Source organism: Ruditapes philippinarum, unplaced genomic scaffold (genome assembly GCF_026571515.1).
Source record: "Ruditapes philippinarum isolate M1 unplaced genomic scaffold, ASM2657151v2 ctg1825_1_1_1_1, whole genome shotgun sequence".
NCBI classification, from domain to species: Eukaryota; Metazoa; Mollusca; class Bivalvia; order Venerida; family Veneridae; genus Ruditapes; species Ruditapes philippinarum.
Window position 1 is genome coordinate 7,919 of NW_026861938.1, and position 24,141 is coordinate 32,059.

The 24,141-nt window shown below is 30.6% G+C and overlaps 1 protein-coding gene across 3 annotated transcripts; it reads left to right on the top strand.

The window, feature by feature from the left end:
* The first annotated feature begins 1,065 nt into the window (after window positions 1-1,065).
* LOC132717418 (C-C chemokine receptor type 3-like) lies at window positions 1,066-24,032 on the top strand. 3 transcript variants are annotated; one of them, XM_060700882.1, is made up of 3 exons: window positions 1,066-1,224; window positions 20,169-20,266; window positions 20,848-24,032. In XM_060700882.1, the coding sequence occupies exons 2-3, from the start codon at window positions 20,204-20,206 to the stop codon at window positions 22,024-22,026; spliced, it is 1,242 nt and encodes a 413-aa protein (XP_060556865.1). In that variant the 5' UTR covers window positions 1,066-1,224; window positions 20,169-20,203; the 3' UTR covers window positions 22,027-24,032. The 3 variants fall into 3 exon arrangements, with proteins under 3 accessions (XP_060556865.1, XP_060556866.1, XP_060556863.1); XM_060700883.1 differs by lacking the exon at window positions 1,066-1,224 and adding an exon at window positions 4,004-4,140; XM_060700880.1 differs by lacking the exon at window positions 1,066-1,224 and adding an exon at window positions 7,500-7,737.
* The last annotated feature ends 109 nt before the right edge of the window (window positions 24,033-24,141 follow it).

Below are 24,141 nucleotides of genomic sequence, written 5' to 3' on the forward strand. Positions count from 1 at the left end.
TGTACTCATACCTTAAGTGGTTGTGTTCGTATATCAAATGGGTTGTGTTTGTATATCAATTTAGTTGTGATTTGGTTGTGTTTAGTTTATATATCAAATAGGTTTTATTCATATATCACATGGGCTCTGTTCGTATATCAAAGTAGTTGTGTTCATATAATATCAAAGAGGTCGTGTTCAGATTTCAAAGACTTTTTGTTCATTATAATATATCAAAGGCAATTAATTGAAACTTTGGTGCAAACCTTGCTGCGGAAATTCTATACACGTATATTGTAATAAAAGTTATACATTGTCTATTTAACTTTGTAATATATTTTATCTTTATTAAATATTTATTAAGTTGTTTTTAATTGATATAGTAAATTTATGTCTTAACGTTAATTTATCGTCTCCTTTGAAAACGTTGGTATAAAGATGTACCCAAAACCTCAAAGACTGTTGCCACCATGGATGAATATGAAATTGCTTTATTGCTTTTTAAATAGCATTACCAGTATGTATTGTTTACATTAAATTTTCTGAAAAGAAAATGGTATATGTACTTTATAATTGTCGACCCATATAATGTATTTGAACAAATGATCATATACGATAAAATTCTGTAATACATGTAACAGTTTATAATTTTCTTAACATTCATTCAGGCAAAAATTAAATGAAAAAGGCTCGCGTGATCATGGACTGAAATCAACATAAGTTGTACAAACAAAACAGTTTAAAAAAAACTTTGTTGTAAATTATGACACCTGACACTTAATACTAGTATAAAAAGGCACATAAATATTATTAGCTGTTGCTAATAAATTTCTATTAAATTTGAAACTTCATCACCATACTCTGATAAATGGTCTTGGACTATTTCACTAACTGCAGAACTATTTTAAGTAATCTGTACATCGTAATTTTTCATTTGCAGTTTTGTACTCTTTTCAACCCAAGCAAAAAAAAACCAAAAAAAAACAACGTAGGAACGCACAGGTCTTACTTGCTGGACTCCTGGAAAATCATTTACAGCCGAAGTGACTTTTCCAATAGCAGTGGAAATGACTATTCCAATAACTTGCTCTCCAAAGCTTTGAAACTACTTCTTGTCTCCGAATATTTGTATAGGTTTATAGCGTTTGAGAAAATACTGTGGATATAGATATCGTAGTAATAACAACGAACTCTAATTATAAATTCTTGGATTAAAATTAATTTATACGGATAATCTTCGCACATGTAAGTTAAGAATTTGGTAGTTTTCTGTTAAATTTAAAGTTTAAAATTTATGTTTATTTCTAAACCGGTTATAGCAATTACAGAGTATTTTAGTATCAATTTTTCCGGTTATCGGCGTATAAAAAAATACGCTGCATGTCTAACGACTTACTAAATGTCATTTTAAACAAACGCTATATACATGAATACATTGATATCATACTTATAATGATATTAAATCTGCATCAATATTATATTAATGTCATATTTAATTGCTTTTTCAAACGGCAATTAATTTATTACTTATTTAATTTTGCCTTCCTTTATAAATTATTATTTTGAAAAATGAAATACACGGCCAAACTTATTAGTTTTATTTTCAGGTTCATTTTATATCTTCTTTCCGCAGTACTTGTTTGCATTTTTTTTTGTTACGCATCAATTTCTAATATTAGATATTAATCATAAATACTAGTTTTCACAATTTCAAACATTTTCTGATTTTTAGTTTCATTGTCTTAAATGTCGGCCATTTTGTTCTTTATTTAGATTACTTCTAGTCATGTACCGAATGTTTCTGTTCCCATAATGATTATGATATTATTGATTATTATTACTATTTACTATTATCACCACCTCCATCATCATCATCATCATCATCATCATCATCATCATCAATATTATTATTATTATTATCAATATCATCATCATCAACAACAACAACACCATCATCATCATCATCATCATTGTTACCATTATCATTTGGCCCTAACACTTTATGCAACAAATAACCTGAATATGAGGAACTTTGGATATATCTGCAATAAAATTATTTAAATATTACACAGAACAACGTAATACTTGAAAGAAGCATTTGTAATGAAACTGCAAAAATGTGTGCATTCCAGAATCCACTTCATTTTCGATTAGTAATAATGGTTATAACGATAGTCAAACTGATGCAAAATAAAAAGTTTATCATAATATTATTATGTTATCAGATTGTGTAACATATGTTGCTGTATCATAAATCAATGAAACTAATAAAAAGGTGTGTGGTAGCATTGCCGAGTGGTTAACGAGCCGGAATTGTAATCTAATGATCGCTAGCCGCAGGGGTTCAAACCCCGTCAGGGGCCAGTCGTTGTTTTCTTAAGCAAGAAACTTTACAATCATTGTTTAGTTCTGGTTGGTTCCATGAACGGATTCGAAAGTGTGTCTAAAAGCTTATAGCTTCATATACTTTCGAACTAAAATAAATTCTGTATATTAAACCAAAAGGTGTTTTCATATTGTAATAAGCTGAAGTACATTCATGGTAATAATCATTATTACAAAATTGCATTGTCAGGAGTCTACTCAAAATGTACTTCAGAAAACTGACACTAAACACAAAACTAACCTTTCTTCACATTGTCAGACTGACGACACAATGGTAATAAAAGTGTTAGTACCTAATTAATCTGAGCAAAACAAAATAAACCAAATTGCATAAACAGATGACAAACATTGGTAACCTGTACCAATCTTCTATACAATTGTCAGATATATTATCAACTGTTGCAAGGTTGTGTTGCTTTGCTTACTTAACGTCCGAAAATCATCAATGGAATTTTTCCTGCATTCATTTATATACATTGTAAATAGCTGCGAAATCTAAACAAATGAAATGCATTAAACATATATAAATATTTGTACCTGACTGAAATAGTGTGTAGTTGTAGCTAACTTTAAAAAAATGACCCCCGTGTTTAAAAATTACATGCAAATTAAATCAACATTACAATAAGATAATACGTGACCATATTAATATCATGCATGTAGTTTGTATTTATCACCAGATTTCATCCTAAAGATTTTATAAAACTGTGCGAGTCTAATCTTTATAATTTATTTCATAACGGAAATGAAAAGCCATGGTTCATTTTGCAATATATGGTCATTGATACCATTTAACCATTTTTGATAATACGTGACGAAATGAGCATAATGTACGCCGTAGTTCCGATAGGTTTTATAACATTCGGGGTCAAACTGTGTAACTTATAATACGGAAACGAAGTGATTGGTTTATTTGCAATACACGAGTATATTAGCTCAAATCCAACCACGACTCATTAGGTAGGTCAATAAAGATAAGGTTATATTAAATTAATTCCACATCATTTACAGTTACAAATGTATCTATTTTCCTTTACTACTTAAAGAATGTTATACATATGCTTATATGCATTACTCTTGATTTCAAGCAGATTTCAGATATAGTGTGTTTTATATCCTTTGTTTTGTGTTAGGAATTGCAGCATTTTTAAAATGGAAGATAAAACATATGCTGATTTGCACTTTTTAAAATAATGAACTGTTAACTGATAACTCTAAGGAAAGCTACATCTAAATAGCATAATTATATGCTTACAATGTGTTACAAAAACATACACTCATTTTGTTAAGCCTAGTGTCCGGAAAAAAAGACAAACAGCCGGAGTATTTCTAGCTATTGATACTATTTTCTTAACATTTTAACACAATTTCGCAAACTCATACATAAAGTTCTATAACTAATAAATTATTTTACCACATTCACAGCATGAATAATATCAACAGAACATTTTTGACAAAATATTTGAAAAAAAAGAAGATTACAAAATTCTATTTGGATTTCAAGGAGTGTATACCATGTCCATTAACACAATACTTCTTTTCTATTAATTCTCTCTGGTGACCTACCAGAATCTTGCAGTAGAAATTACTTTTCCAATATCTTGCCAATAGTATTTTTGTCTTGAGATAATTGCAAATATTCACTTTGTTAAGACAGTAGTGGGCATTCATGCCATTAGTTGATTCCAGCATAAGCATAGGAAATTATTAAAGACCGGTTATTTATTACCCTAAAAAGCTGCATTAATTTTTGAAACACGGATTATCTTTTTAAAGGTAAGTTTCGAGAATTTCTTTGATTTCCATAAACTCATCGCTGATTTTAAATGTCGGCAAAAGCACCAATACATCTTTATGTTTGATTAAGGCCCTGTCACACTAGACTGCGCTGTCACTGCGTTTGCACGGCGTTGTTAAATTTTTCAAAGCGCCGCGAGATCGCAAGAAAAATCTGATATTTTTGATGACACGGAGACTTCGCGGCGTCTTCATGACGTCCTCACGGCAATCATGGCGCTGCTACGGAGCTTCCACGGCGTTGCAATGCGTTCTTACGGCGTTTTCATTGGCCATTTCTGCGTTTGGACTGCGCTTCTACTGCGTTCTTTGCGCTTCCTCTGCGCTTTCAGAGCGCTCACACGGCGCTATTGCGGCGCTCACACTGAGCTGAAATCGTGCTTCACATACAAGTTCTGAATAGTCGTGTACCTGCAAGCAAGCAGTATTCTAGCTTGCTGCCGTTCATCATACATGGTTTAAAGGATATTCACGTTCTATATATACATTTAAAACCCTCTATTAAGACAACAAAAGGGACTGCAGTAAAGTGGTCTTGATTGCAAGTGTGTGGATATTATTAACTATCAAGGCATATCTATTTCATAACTTCTCTATTTGAATTATTATGTATAAACATGTTGAAACAATTATATTATAACCTTCAAATATTACTATAAACTGATGTTGTTATATTTATTAATTCTAATTAGAACATTAATCTGACGATATTTAATGTATAAATTATATTTTTTCATAGGTCTTGTGTCATGTACATACTTCACCTATTAACGTAACAAAAAATGAGCAGAAAGTAACATTAAATCAATCTGAAATTTATTGTCTTACCTTTATACAATATTCTAATCATAACAGTTTTAACACAATTTTTCGAGTGTCATGCTTTAGAGAATTCAAGCAGATGAATAACAAAAAACTTGTTATCTGAGTAGGTATTTACTGGAATATCAGAAGTCCCAACAGTGGGGTTAGATAAATAAAACAATGAATTGGGACTAAAGCTGGTGGTCTTAAATGTGGATAAGTGGGATAGTCTTAATTGTGGATCATGTAACCATTAACATTACGAACAGAAAATTTCGTTCTTTTAAAAAATGGGTCTAATTAGAGGGTTGGTCTTAATTCTGGTGTGGTCTTAAGTAGGGATTCTACTGTACCGTATTCTGCAATTTCAGATGAACGCAGTAGAATCGTCTTGAGTGCGCAATGGTCGCCGTGACAGTGCCGTAGAGTCGCAGTAAGAGCGTTTTAGAAAAAATAAAGCTGCGTAAAAGCGCTGTACACACGCAGTACAAACGCGATAGAGACGCCGTACAATCTCCGTACAAGCGCCGAGGCTAAATACGGCGTTTATTCGGCGATCCTTCTGCGCTTTCACGGCGCTCCTGTTGCGTTGTAGGAGATGTTACTGAGTTGCTACGGCGTACTTACTGCGATCCCACAGCGCTCTTTTCAGAACGCCGAGTGACGGCGTTTGTTTTGAGCATGCTCAAAATGCGCGCCGTCGGTCGGCGTTCTATGCGATGCCACTGCGATGCTATGGCGATGCTGCGGCGATGTTTGCGATCCTACTGCGCTCACCTCGGCGTTCTGAATTTTCTTTGGACGCCGTGAGAACGCCCTAGTGTGACAGGGGTTTTAGCATTGCACAAATTTATTTTCGTATTGCGTTCAACGAGGTTAGGCATTTGAAACATTTGAATTCTTAAGTTTTTAACTTTTTTTTCTCTCAAAATATTGCCTTTACATATGGAAATGTTAGCTACATTTTAACAATGAAATAAAAAAATGTAACATAGAAAAAGAAACAGATAAAAAGATACGTTTAGAAACCTGTTTTTTTTAAACTTAATAATATATAATGAAAAAATATATATATTGTTTTAAATTAGCATTTTATGCTTAATAAAAACTTTGTTTAAATTTTTTTAAGATTGTTTTGAAATCTCAAATCATTTATTGAAATTGTTAAATTCAGTTAAATTATGATTTTTTTTTAAAATAAATGCATTGTTAACGTTGTGCTACATGTACATTAAAAACATATGATGCCTTATAATTTTCTGAAAGACAAAATAATTATATGTTTTTTTTAAACCACGGGTCTATATCATTTATATGAGAATATATAGAGGATTCTCAAATGTTTTCCTTAATACAGGATTTATTTTCATCGAGCGGTATGAAAATAAATATTTCATGCGTGGTGGTAGCCACGGGTAAAATCAATATTATAATGTTCATACCACAAGATAAAAATATATCATGTATTTATAGAAAAAAACTTGAATTTTCTGCTTATTATATACATTTTTTTCTCTTTTTTGACATTTCAATTTGAAAGACTTTCCCTTAAGTTTTGTGTCCTGGCAGAATTTAAAAGTTTCCGGCAACACACCAGTGAAAATACGGAAAATATGTTTCACTGCAGGGAAAATTAAATTTTACAGTCAAAATACTGAAAATAAAATGCACGTTTTATTTCATCAATATTTCTCAATGTTTCATTTATAAGAATATAATAAAATAAATGTCTGCTTTAAAAATATCCAACCACTAGTTGTATTTATATATACATGTCTTAAAGTAGACGTGTAACAAGAAGAAAAACATATTGTAACGAAACGTCATATCGTAATCAGCACAATCTGTGACCATTTGATAAAATCTGTTGTTGTTTTTTTTAGAAGACATAACATAAAGATTCTATATTCAAATGCAAACGTGTTTTACTATCACTATAATTATTATATTCTACGTGATTTATATTTAAAGACCATTTCTTTGCAGGAGACTTTTTATTGAAATCAGACTCAACATTTAGTTTAAGAAAATGATAAATCACCTATGCCTTTTCTGTACATAAAATTGTACCAAGTTTTATATACCAGTAAAATGTTAAAATCTTCTTGCGACAAAAAATGTCCATTTGAAAGAAATACCTATTTATCTTTTACTAAATAAAACTATTATTTAAACCACATAAACTCATATTTTCCCTTTTTTTCAGAAGATAAAATTGATGTATTGCAGAGGCATAATTAGCCTTTAAGCTATTTATGTTGAGTCACAGGATATTATGCTTACTATAAACTTAATACAGCAGTACAAATTGACCAACTTTTTGCACAACTGATCAATTTCTATCTGTAAATAAAGACAGAATATTTGCAATTATGTAATCAAACGTGGAAAAAAGGCATCAATCAACATTCGAGAAAAGCAAAATAATACATGGTAATCACTGTCTGCAGTACATCCTAAGAAACATAAAAAGATCATAACCTTTTGTAATACTAATAAAGCTTCACACGCAACATTTTCTTCAGAAGTTGTTTTACTTCAGTGCCTGTGTTTTCCAATAGCGCCTTTTTCTCCAGCATTGACAATATTCTGTATCTCTCTCTCACTCTCTCGTATTACCGATTGTTTTTGCAGTAAGTGAGTTAGGGTAGTGAACTAAAGTTAATGACAGACTTTGAGTGTTATGACAGGTATTTGTGTAAATAAAACATTAATGGAATCAACATCGGATTAATGGCAAATCATAAATTTTGCACAATTTAATTGTTTCAGGTAGGATTCGTTATTACACAACCATTTTTTTTTATTTTAAAAAAAGAAACATCTGTTCCTATTGTTTCTTTTTTTTTCTTTTCTTTTTCTTCTTTTATAACAATGACTGTCCATGAAAAAGCAATGCAATGCCAATACTAAAAGATAATCATTAATGAAAAGAAGAAATTGACTAACAACCAGGGAGAGAACCGTTTGTTTGCTGTTTTATTTTGTTGGTGTTGTTGTGGTTTTTTTGCGTTGTTTGGTGTTCGTTAATTGATGTTTTTTTTGCTGTTTTTTGTTTGTTTTTTTTTGGGAGGTTTACATTTGTATTTATTCGTATAGTTTGTTTGTTTTTATTTTGTTTGTATGTAAATATGTTTAAGCTAACGCCCATATAGTAGTTGAAACGTCGACGGTTGATATAAAATATCATACATGTAATACAATGCCCTGAAACATATATTTTTCTCATAGATAAATTGTATTATAGATGTACAAATATGATAATGCTAAAAGAACATAGAATAGACATAAAAGGAACGATTCAAGTATGTAAAATTGTGCAAATTTTGTCTGATCCCAAAAATATTTCTATGTGCTTTTCGATTTTTTATATAAATTCTATTTTAATTTATTTATTATTGTATTTATTCACTGATTTATTTCTTTTATTTTTTTACCATTTTTTTAATTGTTCCTACAAACGTAAGTAAAATTACCATTTAACTGATAAAAAAACAATAATTATTGCTTGAAATGTGTGTGCCTCAATGAATGTTCTATGCATCTTATTTCATGGCCGATTTAAATGTTTGGCAAAATCCGTTATTCTATGATATCATATATTATATCTATCTCGATAACAAGGTAACATTTTTCATTAGCTTAGTTTATCCTTTTATGTTTCAAATATATTATTTCCTAGAAAAAGATAGAGTGGAAGTCAGTGCTTTGCATATAGATTGAGTTCTGTTATAATGCTTATAAGTGCTTAGCATAATTGTTTTAAATAAACGTGAATCAAATTCCGTAATGCAGTAAACAAATTGTTTTGAAGAAAGATTTTATGTATCCATGCAAGATACCACCAACTGTTTTTTTATTTCTGGTAAACATAATGAGGGAAGATAGGGACACAATATGTTAACCACAAATAAGACATTAACAACAGTTTATGTTTTATTGTGTGCAATAACTGAATGTAAATATGTTAGTGAATATAAAACTAACATAATAAAAACATTAAATTTTTGTAAGCCCGAAAGTTAAAACAAACGAATGAGTGCGAAAGTGCCGACAACATTACTTTCTTTCGTATTTAGAGAAACGTCTTCCTATCTATTTCTATAAGAAATATCACCAAAATACTTTTATAATGTTGATTCTATTTAAACAGTCTTTTCCTATGAATTTGAAATGTAGTTCATAAAATTTATTATTGCTAAATGCTTATTAATAAAATTTATAAATAAATAAATTCTTAAGATTTGATTGGCGAAAAATCTTTAATTTCCATAGAAATCATTTTAATGTGACTGCCATTCAAGAATCCAAGATAGTATTATGCAAGGCTTTGTTTTGTTATGTTTTGTTATTTCTTGTTATTTTTCGCATCATTTTACATCATTCCATATTTTACATCATTCCATTAATATTATTTTTTCTTTTGGTTATAATTGGTTGGGTTAAGCACCTATTCATTTGACAATAGCATACGAACTGTGTCGACAGTGTCATGGAGATTTTCCAGACTTATGATTAATTGATGATTGTTTGGGTATATCACTTTCACTTCCGTAACGTGTTGCATCAAAAGTAAATCATTGTTATGTATAACAAACGAGTAATTTCGGTTAAAGATGTTGGCAGGATTCCATATTGCCAGTGAGGTTTACGAAGAAGTTAATATATCAATTAATAAAAATATATATGAACGAGATATGGATAAGATCATGTTTTACTCCTGTTTTACTCTCTGGGAGGAATTCAAGAGCCTGTTATAATGATTTCAATCTTGCCATTTGAACTTTTTAATATGATTGCTACATTGCAACAATTAAAATAATAGTGTTTTCCTTTTGGTGTAAGTCCTTAAAGATATTCGTGTAATTCATCTCAGCGTTTTTTTTTAGGTGGGGGAGGGGATTTTTTTTTTTTTTGGGGGGGGGGGGGGGTATGGAAGAGGTTCTTTGATGTCAAGGATCCAAGCACGTGTTTTGTATTGAATATTTAAATATACTGCTTTAGCGGGGCTAGGGGCCTGAGAAACGATTCGACTTTATTACTGTAATGAACAGCCCCAAGCTCAATTGTGTGCATTTAAAGACTTTTTCTTTCATTTCTTTTCAATGCATTTGGAAGATCTCCCTTTTCCAGAATATCTTAAGGTTGTTAATTAAAAAAAGTAGTTCTTATATTAGTTGAGGACATTAGCATTATCTCTTGAATATTTGTATTTTTTGTTAGTCTGCTTATGGCAGCTAATTTGAAATTTTAAAATAATTCAATTCAAATACAAATTATATTGGCCAGCAGCGCAGATTTGTAGGACATATTATTAGGAAAAGTTGGCACAAGCTTTAATGAGCAGAATAAACTGAAAGTTTAAAATATAAAAACAAATCTGCTTAGATCACTATGTTGCACATAACCGTTCAGTTTTTTTTTTCTGGGATGTACAGTATCAATATTTACAGGAGTATATAACGATAATTATACAGCAATAAAAGGTAAACAAGATAATCGAATTTCATGAAGTTTGCTCAACATTTTGGAAGATTTGTAAAATAAAATGTAGACAACGTGTTTAATCATTTCTTTCAATTTGATTTAGTACTAAAACATACTGGTTCACTTAAATACCGTGGTGCACGTTTCGGCCATAGATTTGCACAGATACCTTATGCATAATTCTTGCACAGTTTTCACATTACTAGGTAACACGTAGACAAAAAAATTAACACTTGCTATTTTGTTATTGGTTAAAGTTGTATCAAGGTAATAATGCAACGTTTAAATGACGCATGTATTGTCTTATATGACTTCATTTAATTGTGCATGTATTATTTGTGTCACTATTGTATCAGTGACGCATGCATTCTGTTTAATGACTTTTTGTTTCATGACACATGTACAATGATATTAGATTTGTTTTGTTTAATAGCGTATATATTGTTTGACCGCTGTGAACGAAAGAAAACATGTATGTTAACATTGTAAATATGCTTTTTGCATCATGCAAATTGTTAACATAAGACGAATGTTGCCTGACCGCTATTTGACATTATATACTTTTATTAGTCAAACACCAACTATTGCTTTATCATATTTGCGCCATAGGATTTAGGTTGGTGAGTTATTCATTTTTTAACAATATAAATGATTTAAAACTAACAGATATATTTATTGATATGCTTTTAGTTTCATACCAAAAGAAACATTATATGATCTAGTACATATAACCTCGTGATTATGAACAATACGTAACCAAATACTTGCCTTAATAATATGTGTATAATTGTATAATTACCTTTATAAATGTAACACTTATTGGAGATATTTTGCGTTGCAAATCATAAAGCCTCTTTTTAGTAAATAATTAAAATTCTTGTTCAGTTATACGAGTATTTGATGTTATTTATCTCAGAAAGAAATATGATTTTATAATGTCACAGTTATGTCTCATTTGATGATATGTAAATTCTCATATGTTTTTATGCATTGTAAATCAATAACAAATATTTGAGGAAATATTTATGCAAATTATAAAACAAATCACTAATTCCAGAACATAAAATAGTGGCTTGAGTTTTTATATCTTTTAAACAAAAAAATATCTTTATGTTAACATATAAAATGTATACAAATGTAATGTAAAAATCAGTTCTATTCATGCATGGATGTTCATTTGATTGCCTGGTCGAGCGGAAGTGCGCCTAAGGTTTTCCTCCACTAGTAGAAAGGATGGCATACTCTTATGTCCTTTATATTGTAAGTTTAACTTAAAACCCAACAAACAAACTAACTAGCAAATTACTATGTACTTCAGATATAATAACAATAACAAATCAAGTATTTAAAATAAATGTTTATACATATATAATTGCTGACTTTAATCTACAACAACAAACAATAGAGAAAAATGCAATTTATTAATCAACAGTCTTTGAATGTAAATATATATTTTAAAATTACAAAAGCAAAAACATCTTGCCGCCTATATAACCTTTCAGATAGGATATAAAAATATTTAAAATTTTATAGTCCACATGCTTCAAGTTACAGTTAAAGTATCTCTCACATAAAAATATATTGCATTTTAGTATCCCTGCGCAAATTTGTAAAGTGCTGAAGGACTTGAATTAAACTATGAGCTAAATTCCTGTTTAATTGTATGGGAAAGAGCTTCTGGCATACAGAATGCAATAAATAAATTGTTAAAATTTTACAATGTAAGTAAATACACTTAATTAAAACCCTCTAGAGATAATTAAAATAAAATTTGCGCTTATTATTCAGTGTTTTTAACTGATTAACAATAAGTTTACATTTGCACTGTTATAGTTTGTTAGGGTTCACTTGCTGAGTGCATCTAATTAAAATGGAACTTCTGCAATATAGCAGTAGCTCACCGTTTCTTCATGCTGTTATCATATTGTGGTAACATTTCAATTTTAATGCATGCAATTAAAATGTTTCCTTTGATGATTTGAAATAAAACCACAAGAGCAATTCGTTTACGTATAAAGAGGTTTATTCAAAGAAAAAATACTTCTTTTAAGAGCAGTTTTCCGGAACTATTATTCTTGATTTTGATATTACAATGTTCTATGAAAATTGCGATTGCCAAAGAATTTGAGAAACAGATCATGGTGTTAATTTATATAAAAAATACATCAACGAATCGATCAATTTCTTAATTAGATATTCTAAGAATCGATGAAATTACTTAAACTCTATTATAGTAATGGATTTAATTATGTAATTATTGCTTGGCATTTCCAGCATCTATTAACACTGTCTGGCACAGATGAGGTCCACATGTGTACAATTTTTACAGATGTAGTTTAGGATAATAAAAATTCTTAACAGTGGCAAACGAAATAAAACTATGTTTCCCACGATGGAAACAGGCTGAAACCAATGTTAAATATTTATGAGTATTCATTACAGATAAGTCCAAAATATGTATTCATTGTTTATGTGCGAGTCAGTTTTATGTACAACTATGTTTAATTAATATTTTACATTAAACTTCTGAAAAGATTAATATTATAAAATTATCATGAAAGATGCTGATCTCTCATTGTTGTGGGTAAAGCACCGGCTTACGTTATTGTAAAACGACGCAAGAAATTTAATCTAATATCTTTTAAAGATTGTATATGAATGTGCACTCATTGTTAAAATATGACAACATATACAGATATTGTATATCTGTTTTCATTTCTTCATTATAAATATTGACGAAAATTCTACAAGTCGGAAGACACGTAAAGAAACTCTAAGTAGGATTGTGAGAGGAACTATAAGAGAACATTTCTTCTTCTTGAATTATAGTATTTTCACACGTAATTAACCTAATCAACATGTTTCGTTAGCATTACAAATTGAATTTAATTCTAAGTGAGTCTGAATTTGTTGAAATTAATCGTATTTACTATTGAATCGTAGAATGAAATTCTAAATGCGACAAAGATTTGAATGTCGACCCATGTCCATTGACTTCTCAAAAACAAATTATAAAGGTTTTGAGCAAAAATTAAAAGCACAAATAAATGTCCTTAATGATCAACATTATTTTTTGTCCAATCACATTGTAGTATTTTTCAAATTTCTGCTAAGTCTAACTTTGGTTAATATGTACTAACTAAATACAATTTACTTAATCTGTCGTCTAACCAGTCTAACAAATTTCAATAATGCAATTAGGGAGGAGTTAGAGGTGTGGTTTGCACTCTGAATTGTAAAATATCTAAGTTAACAAAACAATGCCAACGTAAAAAAATTTACTTGATAGGAATGAATTGCATTAACCATCCTTAATATTAAGAATACAATTATTACATTTTTAGGCTGGAAAACGCATTGAAAATGGACAACCTCCACTTGTAAACCTAAATTGACACACAGAGAAAAAAATGAACTGTTTTTCAAATGAGCAAATCAATGGGGATTTTAAATGTTAGTGAATAACTTGAAGCTAATAACAAAATTGTATCAATTAATTATATCTAATATATTTTTCTCACATTTTCCATTTATTTTAAAATTATGTACACATTTCATTAACTCTATGTTTTTACCTAATTGCATCGTTTTCCTCGCTGTTTTTTTCCAGATATTTTATAGAAACATGATAGTCTTACTGTAGATAAAGGTATAAATTCTGTGACATTTCAGTAAAAAATGTGCCTGATTATATGTTGAAAGGGCCATTTATTTAGCTTATTTAAATGTGACAGGTTAGAAACTTGACAAGGTGTAGACATCTTGTAGAGCGAAAGGGCGGAGCTATCAGTGATTTAGAGAAATGTCTTGTTTTTGGTTGAAAAAAATAATGTTGATCATAAAATTGGTTAATGTTTAATAATACGCATTTAATAAAAATGCCTGCGACAGGCTTGACCAATTATTTTTGTTAATACGTATTATTCAACACTAACCTATACATGGTTCTAAAACTTTGCACTGATTTGTAGACAAAAGTAGTAGTAGTATTATTATTATTAGTTGTATTATTAGTATTATTAGTATTATTATTATTGATGTTTTTGTTGAAGCTGATGTTACTTTTTAATGATATGTTTTGAAATGTGATTGGAATACCATTGACTGGATTATCAGTGCCATCATTGCAGGATATTTTTGTTATGTAAACATGTCAAGATTTTCCTAGGGGTACCAAATCAAAAAATAAAACACAAACAATTAAAAAATGTTTTCATTCTGAGAGAGTTACCTTGAATTTACGTGCGTTAAAAGAGAATATATATTTCTTAAATTACGTACTCATTCAGAAAATCGTTGAAATCGGCATGCATTCTAGAAATTAAGTGGATCCGTTTTTTGGGGGTCATTAAACTAATTTGTTGGCAATCTGTTTAGTATAGTAGGCAGGAGCGGAAACTTATTTTCAAAAACACCACGCGTGCATCACGCTGTGACTAGAGTTTCAGCGACTCCGTCAGAAATGTAACACGTGTTTTTGTTTACTTTTGAGTGTTTTGAATGTGCCAGTACTCAAACAAATGACGATTAAGTTAATTTTTACTTTCAATAGTAGGTGCTTGGTTTTTCATGTCGCTTGTAAAATATTGCCTTTAACGTGTTCGCATTATTATATTTTAAGTAGTGTTAAAGATCAATTCTAGCACAAAATTGCGTCGTGAACAAACTGAAATACCAGCAATCTTAGTTTCCGTTCCTTTTAAGGGATCTTACTGTTTGAAAAACTTTCACAAAATATTTACATATCAACATTTTTGTGATATTTCGTAAACCAAAGCTCTTTACTGACAGTGTATAACACGGCACAATTACAACTTCAGAATGAAGCGCCGGTCCCTCCAGAAATTCCCTGGATGAGTAACGTTTTATGACAAATGAAAATGTAGAAATTTAAATACTATATAATTATTTACTCTATCTTTTCTTCATAAGTCGCGATGGCTTTATTTATTTGATGTAGTCAATTATCACGTGTATAAAATATCTTATAATATGGAACTTTATATGAAGTTTTTATCATTTGTTTAATTGTATTCTTTATAGTTTTAACGTGTGACAAATACAATTAAATAAGATTTTCCATTATGTCAAACAAAGTGTAACACGCTAATCATGAACAAAAATCTCTATTGCGATTTCTTCTGTGTGTTTTTGCCAATATGGAAATCTTTCGTAATTTATCATTCATCACACATAAAGTGCACAAATAAAACTGAAACAAGACTTAATTACCGTTAACAGCATGTGAGATCTCACAGCAAAATGAATAAGGATGTTTGTGATGTATTTTAGGAAATGAATCGGCGACAAAATAATGAAACATCTTTTAAAGTAAACATCTTTTGAAGCAGCGGTATCGGCATGCAGCGCAAACCAACGACACCCACTTTGATTTTAATAACTTAAAAAACCTACAATCGCATTTTTTTTTTATTTTTTTATGTATTTGTTTTTAGACTATGCCTTAAAATAACTGATACGTAATAAAGTTGGGGTCGTGTAAAGTATGCCATTTTAAATCAATGTAGGTTTGAAATACTATCAGTCTAATCTTATAACATTTTCATAACAAATTATATGGTGAATAAGTGTTTATAAATTTTGATTGCGTTGTTTCATTTAAATATCTTTCAGTTTAAGCCATAAAATTGCTGTCTCTTTAACTCAAATACAGTCCTTACGGATCATGTTCCGTAGAATGACACGAAAATATTCCCTTAAAAGTTCCATAATAGCCCCCAAATGAACACATTTATTACTAAGTAATCAAGGAAGGGATGAAGAACAACACATCTATTATTAGTTATAAAGATTGCTGACAGATTATATGGCCCTATATAAACGAGCCGCTATGCGAGGGTTATATTGCAAACAGCCGTTTATATACGGCCATATAACCTGTCAACAATCTTTATAACGAATTTATGATACAGCAAGCATCATTTTTATAGAAAAAAATGTAAGATTTCTTCATAAATCGACAGCAGCCGTGTATATAAAACTAAATAAACGTCACGATTATCCAATGAAAAATGACGTTACAAACGTGCAGTATTATAAGGGTATCTAAGGTACTTAAGGGTATCTTAGTTTGCGTTTATATAAAAATTCCGTTAACGGTAATGTTTAACGCAAGCTACTGTCCATCAAATCTGCGTTCCTTTAGGTTTGGTTTTATAAAAATTGTTACCGTCAAGGCCTGTCAAATAAAACCATTTACGAAAAGTGTACTATGCCGATTAAAATTACTAATTTATAAATTGATAACCTATGCAGCGTGTTTTTTTTTTCTAATATATGTTCATATATTCACTGAGTAATTATAATGTACAGTAATTGTCGGACATTATAATCTTTAAATAATATTATTACGTAAAAGGTACATGTATGTACCGTGAAGAACTATAAAACTTCAAGTTCAAAGTGAATGCCTTCCATTCGATAGAAACATCAATAGATGTCTGTAGTACTTTAAGCAAGTATTATGATACTCTAATATTAAAATATCTTGCATTGCCCGCATATCAGTTCGTTTGCATTAGGTTGAAGTTAGTTTAAGTTGTATTAATTATATTTTAATCATGTATTATATATGGATTTTAATCTTTGATTATTATATTACGCGCACATAGGTTTTCAATCATTGGAAATAATGTCAAAAATTATTTTGCTTATTTTTCTATATTTCTACATGCACCTTGATTATGTCATGAAGTCTTACAATATACGAATCGTTAAATAGCGTCGAAACATCATTGCGGTACTTGTCCACCACGACCTTGTTTTTGTTGATAATCAACACCTAATTCTCACACAAAAAACTGGCCTACTTGATACTTATCAGTTACCATTTCAATTCCTTGTTCACCGCCTGCTTGTTATAATCGTTAACTTTTCTTAAGCGGATAGATGTAAACATGATAAGAATATTCTCTGAATACATAAAAAATCTAGCAAACATGTGTTTAAATTATAAGCAGGGACACCAACGAGCTCACATTGAAAAAAACTGTTAACTTTCATGAATTTAACTCTTCATACTTTATGTACACATTAAAAAAAGCAGAAGGCAATTCTTTGCCTGTTAATTTTAAAAATTAAAAAGATCGACAATGTTTCTTTGTTTTAGTTATTGTTTATAACAATGGTTCCATTGAGACTGATCTGCTGATGTCATGTAGAATAAGTAGTCGTCACCTGTGGACTAATTAGTAATTATTGGTTAGTTACCCAGAAAAGCGGTCAGATGGAAAAACCGCAATACGTGCTGAAATCGGCGTAAAATCAGGAACAATTCATAAAGTACTGTATTATTTAACCTTTGCTATTATATACATGTACAGTACAATTTTAAATGTTCTGTTCAGTTCTGAATGCAGCAGTTTCAACAAACAGATTTCTTTTAATAATATTAAGTAATAGAAATAGTAATTCGCTAATTGATTAAGGTTCTAATTTTGTAAAAACAGTTAATATTGTGTTAGAACAGGAGTTTATTAAACAAAATAATTTTTTTATCTACCTGAATATATCACATTTATGTAAGATGCTCGAAGTAAATGTAAAACTTTTGTTAATTGTATTTTTTTTCTAAGACAAGTAAATGAGTTATACATGCGTGACAGGAAAATCGTGTTTTTATATACGTGTTGTATATTAACCATGCGATACCTGCTTGGTTCTTAAATATCATTTAATCTAACTGTTACATAGTTATACTACAGAGGTTCTGTACATACTTAAAGTGACTACACTGAGGTTTTTGACATGACGGGAAATAAATTTTCGAGATAAAAGTCTCATTTGATGAAGGTCACACAAATAATTTGTGTCCAAATTCCAGATTATTCGCTCACTCTGTTTTAAGAATAAGTATTCTTATTGTATAAAATATCCAAAATTGAAAAGCAAAAGCATTGCAACCTTAGAATAGTACAAAAATGCGCGATTTGAAATTTATTTCTCAGTATATTTTCTAATTATCTTTGTATATCGTTCTGTATATGTGCCCTAACTGATCTATGTAAGAACTTAAAATATCATGTTTTATATACTTTATATTTCTATTTATGTTTCAGATTAAAAAAAAACAATTATATGACTTGTGACCACTCTGCGATTCTAAGCGTAACGCATAACATACCGAAATCCGGCTGCATTCTGTACATATATTGATGTCTTTTTGATCATATTGAAAGCCGATTAGTCAATGTGTTGCGCATTTTATTTTTCACGTATTCCGTTATTTTATGTCAAATTATTCGTCCAGTGCCCGTTAATTGGATGAATAAGGTTTGGTTTGATAAATTTGCTAACGCTGTTTGTTAGTATGGTTCATTTTGAAAACTTCGAACAAAATGATAGCGACTGCTAAGTGCCAATTCATCAATTTACAATTTATTTCTCCTTACGTGTTTCAATAGGTGTCTGTGGCAAGGACAGCTTCAATGTTAATATAACTAGATATCGTTTGCCGAATTAGTACGAAGATAACATATACCTTTGAATAGCGAAATAATTAATTTGATATTATTTGTTCAGGTAGACATATAAATTTTCAAGACATGAGCCTTTCTTAGTGAGATTGATATATTTTTAAAAATTTTAAGAATTTGTTTCTTATTCGTGGTATCTATACATGTATCTGATTATCAACATGATAGATTTGATGACGTTTTTTTTTTCCAATAAACTTTAATATTTTAACTGTTTAATTTTTTTATTTTACATTTTCATCATTTACCTTTTTTGTTGTTGTTGTCGTCGTCGTCGTTGGGTTTTGTGTCGCACCAACACAGTATAGGTCATAGGGCAACTTTCCAATGGTGGAGGGAGACCTCGGGTGCCCTTCCGTGCATTATTTCATAACTTCCATTTATTTTTTATTTTTTGTTTTTGTAAGAAAAACAAATTATGATGCCTTTGTAAATAATGCAATAAACAAAAAGAGAAACGAAATAGAGTTATGGTTTGCTTCAACTAAAACCTTAACCTATAATTGCATGCAATTACTTCTATGTACTTATCCAATATAAACGATTTCCCATAACCATTACATTCCTTTTAGTAATGGACATCAATTACATGTCTGTGATTTTTTAAGTTTCTTAAATAAGATATTCTGATTTATAGTGACGTTTATTCAATTCAAATGCACTACTGCCATGTTACAAATCACAGTAATGGAAGATAATGTTACGATTCGAAATGTGTTTGTCTCCTAAAGAATAGATAACGTTAAAAGGTGCGTGAAATATTAACTGAATGATTTGTTTTTTCATCTTATTCAAATTGCACCTGTTTTGTGTTGTTGGTGTTGTAATTATTTGGTTATAATGTTGATAACAGGCTTTGAACGGGTTCCATCATACCAAGCCTGAAGCATTTTCAGTACTGCCGGTTTGGTTGTTCTTTTTTGGATACTGCTGTCCGGTAATTTGAAATGCCTCATCTTATTTTAATGTAGCACAGACAGACAGCTTATGTATATCAAAAAATTGCAGATGCATTTTATTAATATTATAAAATGGCTTATCATTTATGACATATGCCATAGTTTTCAATGACAGCTTTAACAACAAAGCCTGCAACGGAGGAAGACGTGTATTTTTGTCATTCCATGTCCGATCGTTCGCCGATTGAAATAAAATAAAATGTGCAATAATTGATTGTGTGTGTAACACTATTTCCATAATGCTACATCTATATTATTACAGATTTACACATGTAAGGTATCAAAGCAGAGGTAAAGATGACCTCAATGATGGAGCATATGAACGATTTCAGACGTAAATATGGATTCCTTCAGTCAAAGGTATATCAATTGTTAGTTTGATTAGTTTTTGTTTGTTTGTTTGGTTTTACGCCTTTTCATAACAGTATTTCAGTCATATAGACGGGTAGTTTCCTAACCATCGTTCCTGGAGAGTTACACCAGTACTAGACTATCTTCCTCTGCGCTAAACTACCAAAGCATCTCCCGGGGATCGGACCCACGCCAGAGAGGTAACGTAACTGGATTAGAAGTCATCGACTCTAACCCCTCGACCACGGAGTTTGATTAGAGCATTATATCAACAGGCTAGCTTAACGAAACACAACAGTCATATCATGGATTTCTATACAATCAAAATATTTATATTTCGGATCCAAATGTTTTATCATAGTACCTATTCTTCTGTAATTCCCAATATAGACAATGTTTATGCTACATGTTTAAGATGTTGAATTCATTTCATAAAATTCGAATAACTCAACCGTCTATGATAAAGCCTTTGGTATGCTTTGCGAGAATGATCGTGTTTGTTTAGCTATATTAAGGCATCAAGCAACAAAACGACATGATGTCTCAGTAAATGAACTTTTCACATAGATTTCTATCAATTCTATTTTCAGATAAATATCAGCGACCCATTTTTCTCCCTGTGTTCAAACAATGGCACAAACGGAACGTCGGTCAATAGTACAAATTGTTCTTCGGATGGCCACTTGCTGCGGTCTATTACAGATGGTAACATCTCACACACTTCCTCAGCTGCGCAATCATTCTTCACGTACTTCACTCCTGTAATATTTATGATCGGAATATTTGGAAACGTGTTGTGCTTAATTGTATTTACGTCTAAAAATATGCGTAAATTGTCAGCGAGCATCTATCTTGCAGCACTTTCCACATCAGACTTAATGGCTCTCTTCTTCTATGTACTTCCGGAATGGTTAAAACACGGACTTACGTCACTTCCGGGACATCATTCAGCAACTTTTCTACAACAGCCAGGAACCTGTCAAGTTATGCTATATTTACAGTATATTGCGCGATTTCTATCTTCCTGGCTTGTTGTCTTCTTCACAATAGAAAGGTTTATTGGAGTTTGTTTTCCGCTTCGAAGGAAAGATATTTGCGATCCGAAATCATCGTCAAGGGTAATTCTAGTTGCTATAATAGTTGCCTCAACCGGTTGTGTATTCAAGCCAATACTTAGCGGATCATATACGGCAGTCAACGGTGATCCCCACTGCACAAGTGACCCAGAACACAGATACCTATCATTTATTTTGGATTGTATATTTGGCGTCACCATCACTTTCATACCATTTGTTTTAATCACTGTGTTGAACCTTTTGATTATTCGGAAGCTAGTTTTGAGAAACAGGCGTCATCGAAAAATACGAATAATTACCGAAGAATCGATAATTCGATTGGAATTTACTTTCATTTTACTTGCAATATCAATTTGCTTTGTATCCTTGAATTTACCATATTTTGCGATTTGGTGTAAAAGTTACTGGATGTACAAGCAAATGTTTGACCAGGTGTTTGAACAGTCAATCTTAACACCGAAAGATCACGAAACAAATATTGGTGATCTTGACGAAATATTTCACGTGACAAGAACAATTTTCTATATTAACTATTGTATAAACTTTTTTCTGTACTCCATTACTGGAGCATACTTCAGGAAAGAACTCAAACATTTGTTCCTGCATAAGGAGCGAGGCTATAAGTACAGCCATCATTGTTCAGCATACTATTCGAGGTCAAACTCTCATTCGACTCCACAGTCATGGGTATGACTAGGCCGGCAACGCAGGTCACATGAAGGCCTGCATACGCAAGTGGGTTTAAGACGCTACTCGGCTAGTCACGGCTATGGATAAAAAATGAAATGAAAAAGACAAGCATACACATAATGTTGATATCATTTACTATTTTAGATTCACTATTGAAGTGGAACTTTTTTGTTGGTTATATTTTGCTTTTTTATCGGATCTTTTCGATTATAGGTTGCGGTTATATCAGTAATTCCACATGCACAAGAGTTGTGAATTAAGTAATAGACAAGGAACGTTAGTGATAAGGAACCTATACAAGCATGTAACATTTACTAAAATATACAGGTTGCAAAAGAAATATGTATAATGATGAATGATACTGTTTATTGTAGTCAAAAGATAACTTACCATGTCAATTATGTATGATCCGTTCTGTGTTTGATGAACTTTGTATATAGTAAAGACGATATTGGTGTATTGATTATAGTCTGCCTATCTACAAACTGAATACGGATTTAATTTGTTTTTTTAAAAACTAATTGAAAATTTCATATCAAATAATATCAATATATAATGCAAGTTGAGTAGAAACAGTCCAGGACCGAAGCACTCAAAATCTAGTTAATTGGTCATAAAGATGGTATTAACATCTCTTTTAAAGTTTAAACCCTTTTAATCATGCCAATGTACACAACTGGGATGTATGAGTGTCATAATTGCGAGTGAAATAGTAAGCAAATCAACAAATGTAATCATTTTATGTATGTACAAAGTGTGATGTACTTACAGGATCTTTATTATTTTACTTAAAATTAGAATATTTGATGTATGTCACAGTCCGTGACCGATCAAATACGCATCAATGTAGATACATTACTTAGCAAGGCAAAACATTTTATTGATAGAAAAAAGTTTTTTTTTACTTTGGCAGATTGATTTAGTCTTTCTTTTTGCATATTAACAATTATTTTTTTAAATTTTATTTCGTTGATCAATCAAAACGCGATACATTTGTTTGTATTTAGTAAATTGTAGTATATGTGTATAACTGTAAACTGTTTTACAGACTCAACATTTTAGTGTGTGAATGTTTAGACCATTTAAATGCATTCATGTCATTTGTGAAAATATGTTATCAATAATAGACAGAGGGAACGTCATGATTTGTCTGTATGGCTGTAATACTTTCAAATAGCATAGGCATACTCTTTTGCGTATCATTGATTCAAATACTTTTAATGTTGAGTATACAATACCCTTTCACCCGTTGCTAGGGACGTGAGGGATATTGTTCTATATTTGTTTCTTATAGCAAACTCCAACGAGTCTTCTAGTGTCAGCTTTTTGCATTGTTTTTGATTTCTCTCGAAGGATCTAAATTTTTGTAAATTTGATACTCTTATTTTAGGAATCTGCAAGGATTTTCGAACTAGTGTATGTTAAAAAGTGGTGTAAAGGAAGTTTGGGGTGTCCATGTATTTGGGGTGTACAGTAAATTGCATAACAATAAATTTGCTGATCGTTATTTTCACTGGGAAAATTTGATATTAATGCATTTTTTAAAGCCGGGAAAATTGCCAGCATCTGCATTGCTAAAATGTTAAGGTTTGTATTGGTTATAAGTCAAACGATCAAATAGTCAAATCTTATATGCTATCGGTCGTATAATTTTTTCTTTTTTATACATGCAAGCATATTTTTTTCACTGTATTGTTCTACATTTATTTTGAAAATGTTAAAGACCTTAAAGGTTTACTTCATATTTTGTTAACAGTGACCAAGCTTTGTATACTTTTATTCCTGTATTTCTGTTTTTGTTAAAAATCTGTGATATTCATGTTCGGAAATATATTTTATAAAATGGTCAGATGTGCGACATACAAGACTCTATAATGTTAATTGACAGGGCATACCAAAATGGCGTGGAATGTATATATAAATACTCTTACTGTTGTTTCTTCTGTTGATACAATCATAATAACTCTTGTATTGGTTATTATATCATAAATAAAGTTGTTAATCATTTATTTATATCTTATTTTTATTCTTGATTTAGATCTAAGATAAAAACTTGACAGAAATAACTTTGGGATTGCAATGGGACTTACTGACTTCCCTAAATGCACGTAGACGAAG

Coding starts and splice junctions, on each gene's coding strand:
- LOC132717418 (XM_060700882.1), top strand. CDS start 20,204: ATGACCTCAATGATGGAGCATATGAACGATTTCAGACGTAAATATGGA. Junction 20,267..20,847: donor ATGGATTCCTTCAGTCAAAG/GTATATCAATTG, acceptor TTCTATTTTCAG/ATAAATATCAGCGACCCATT.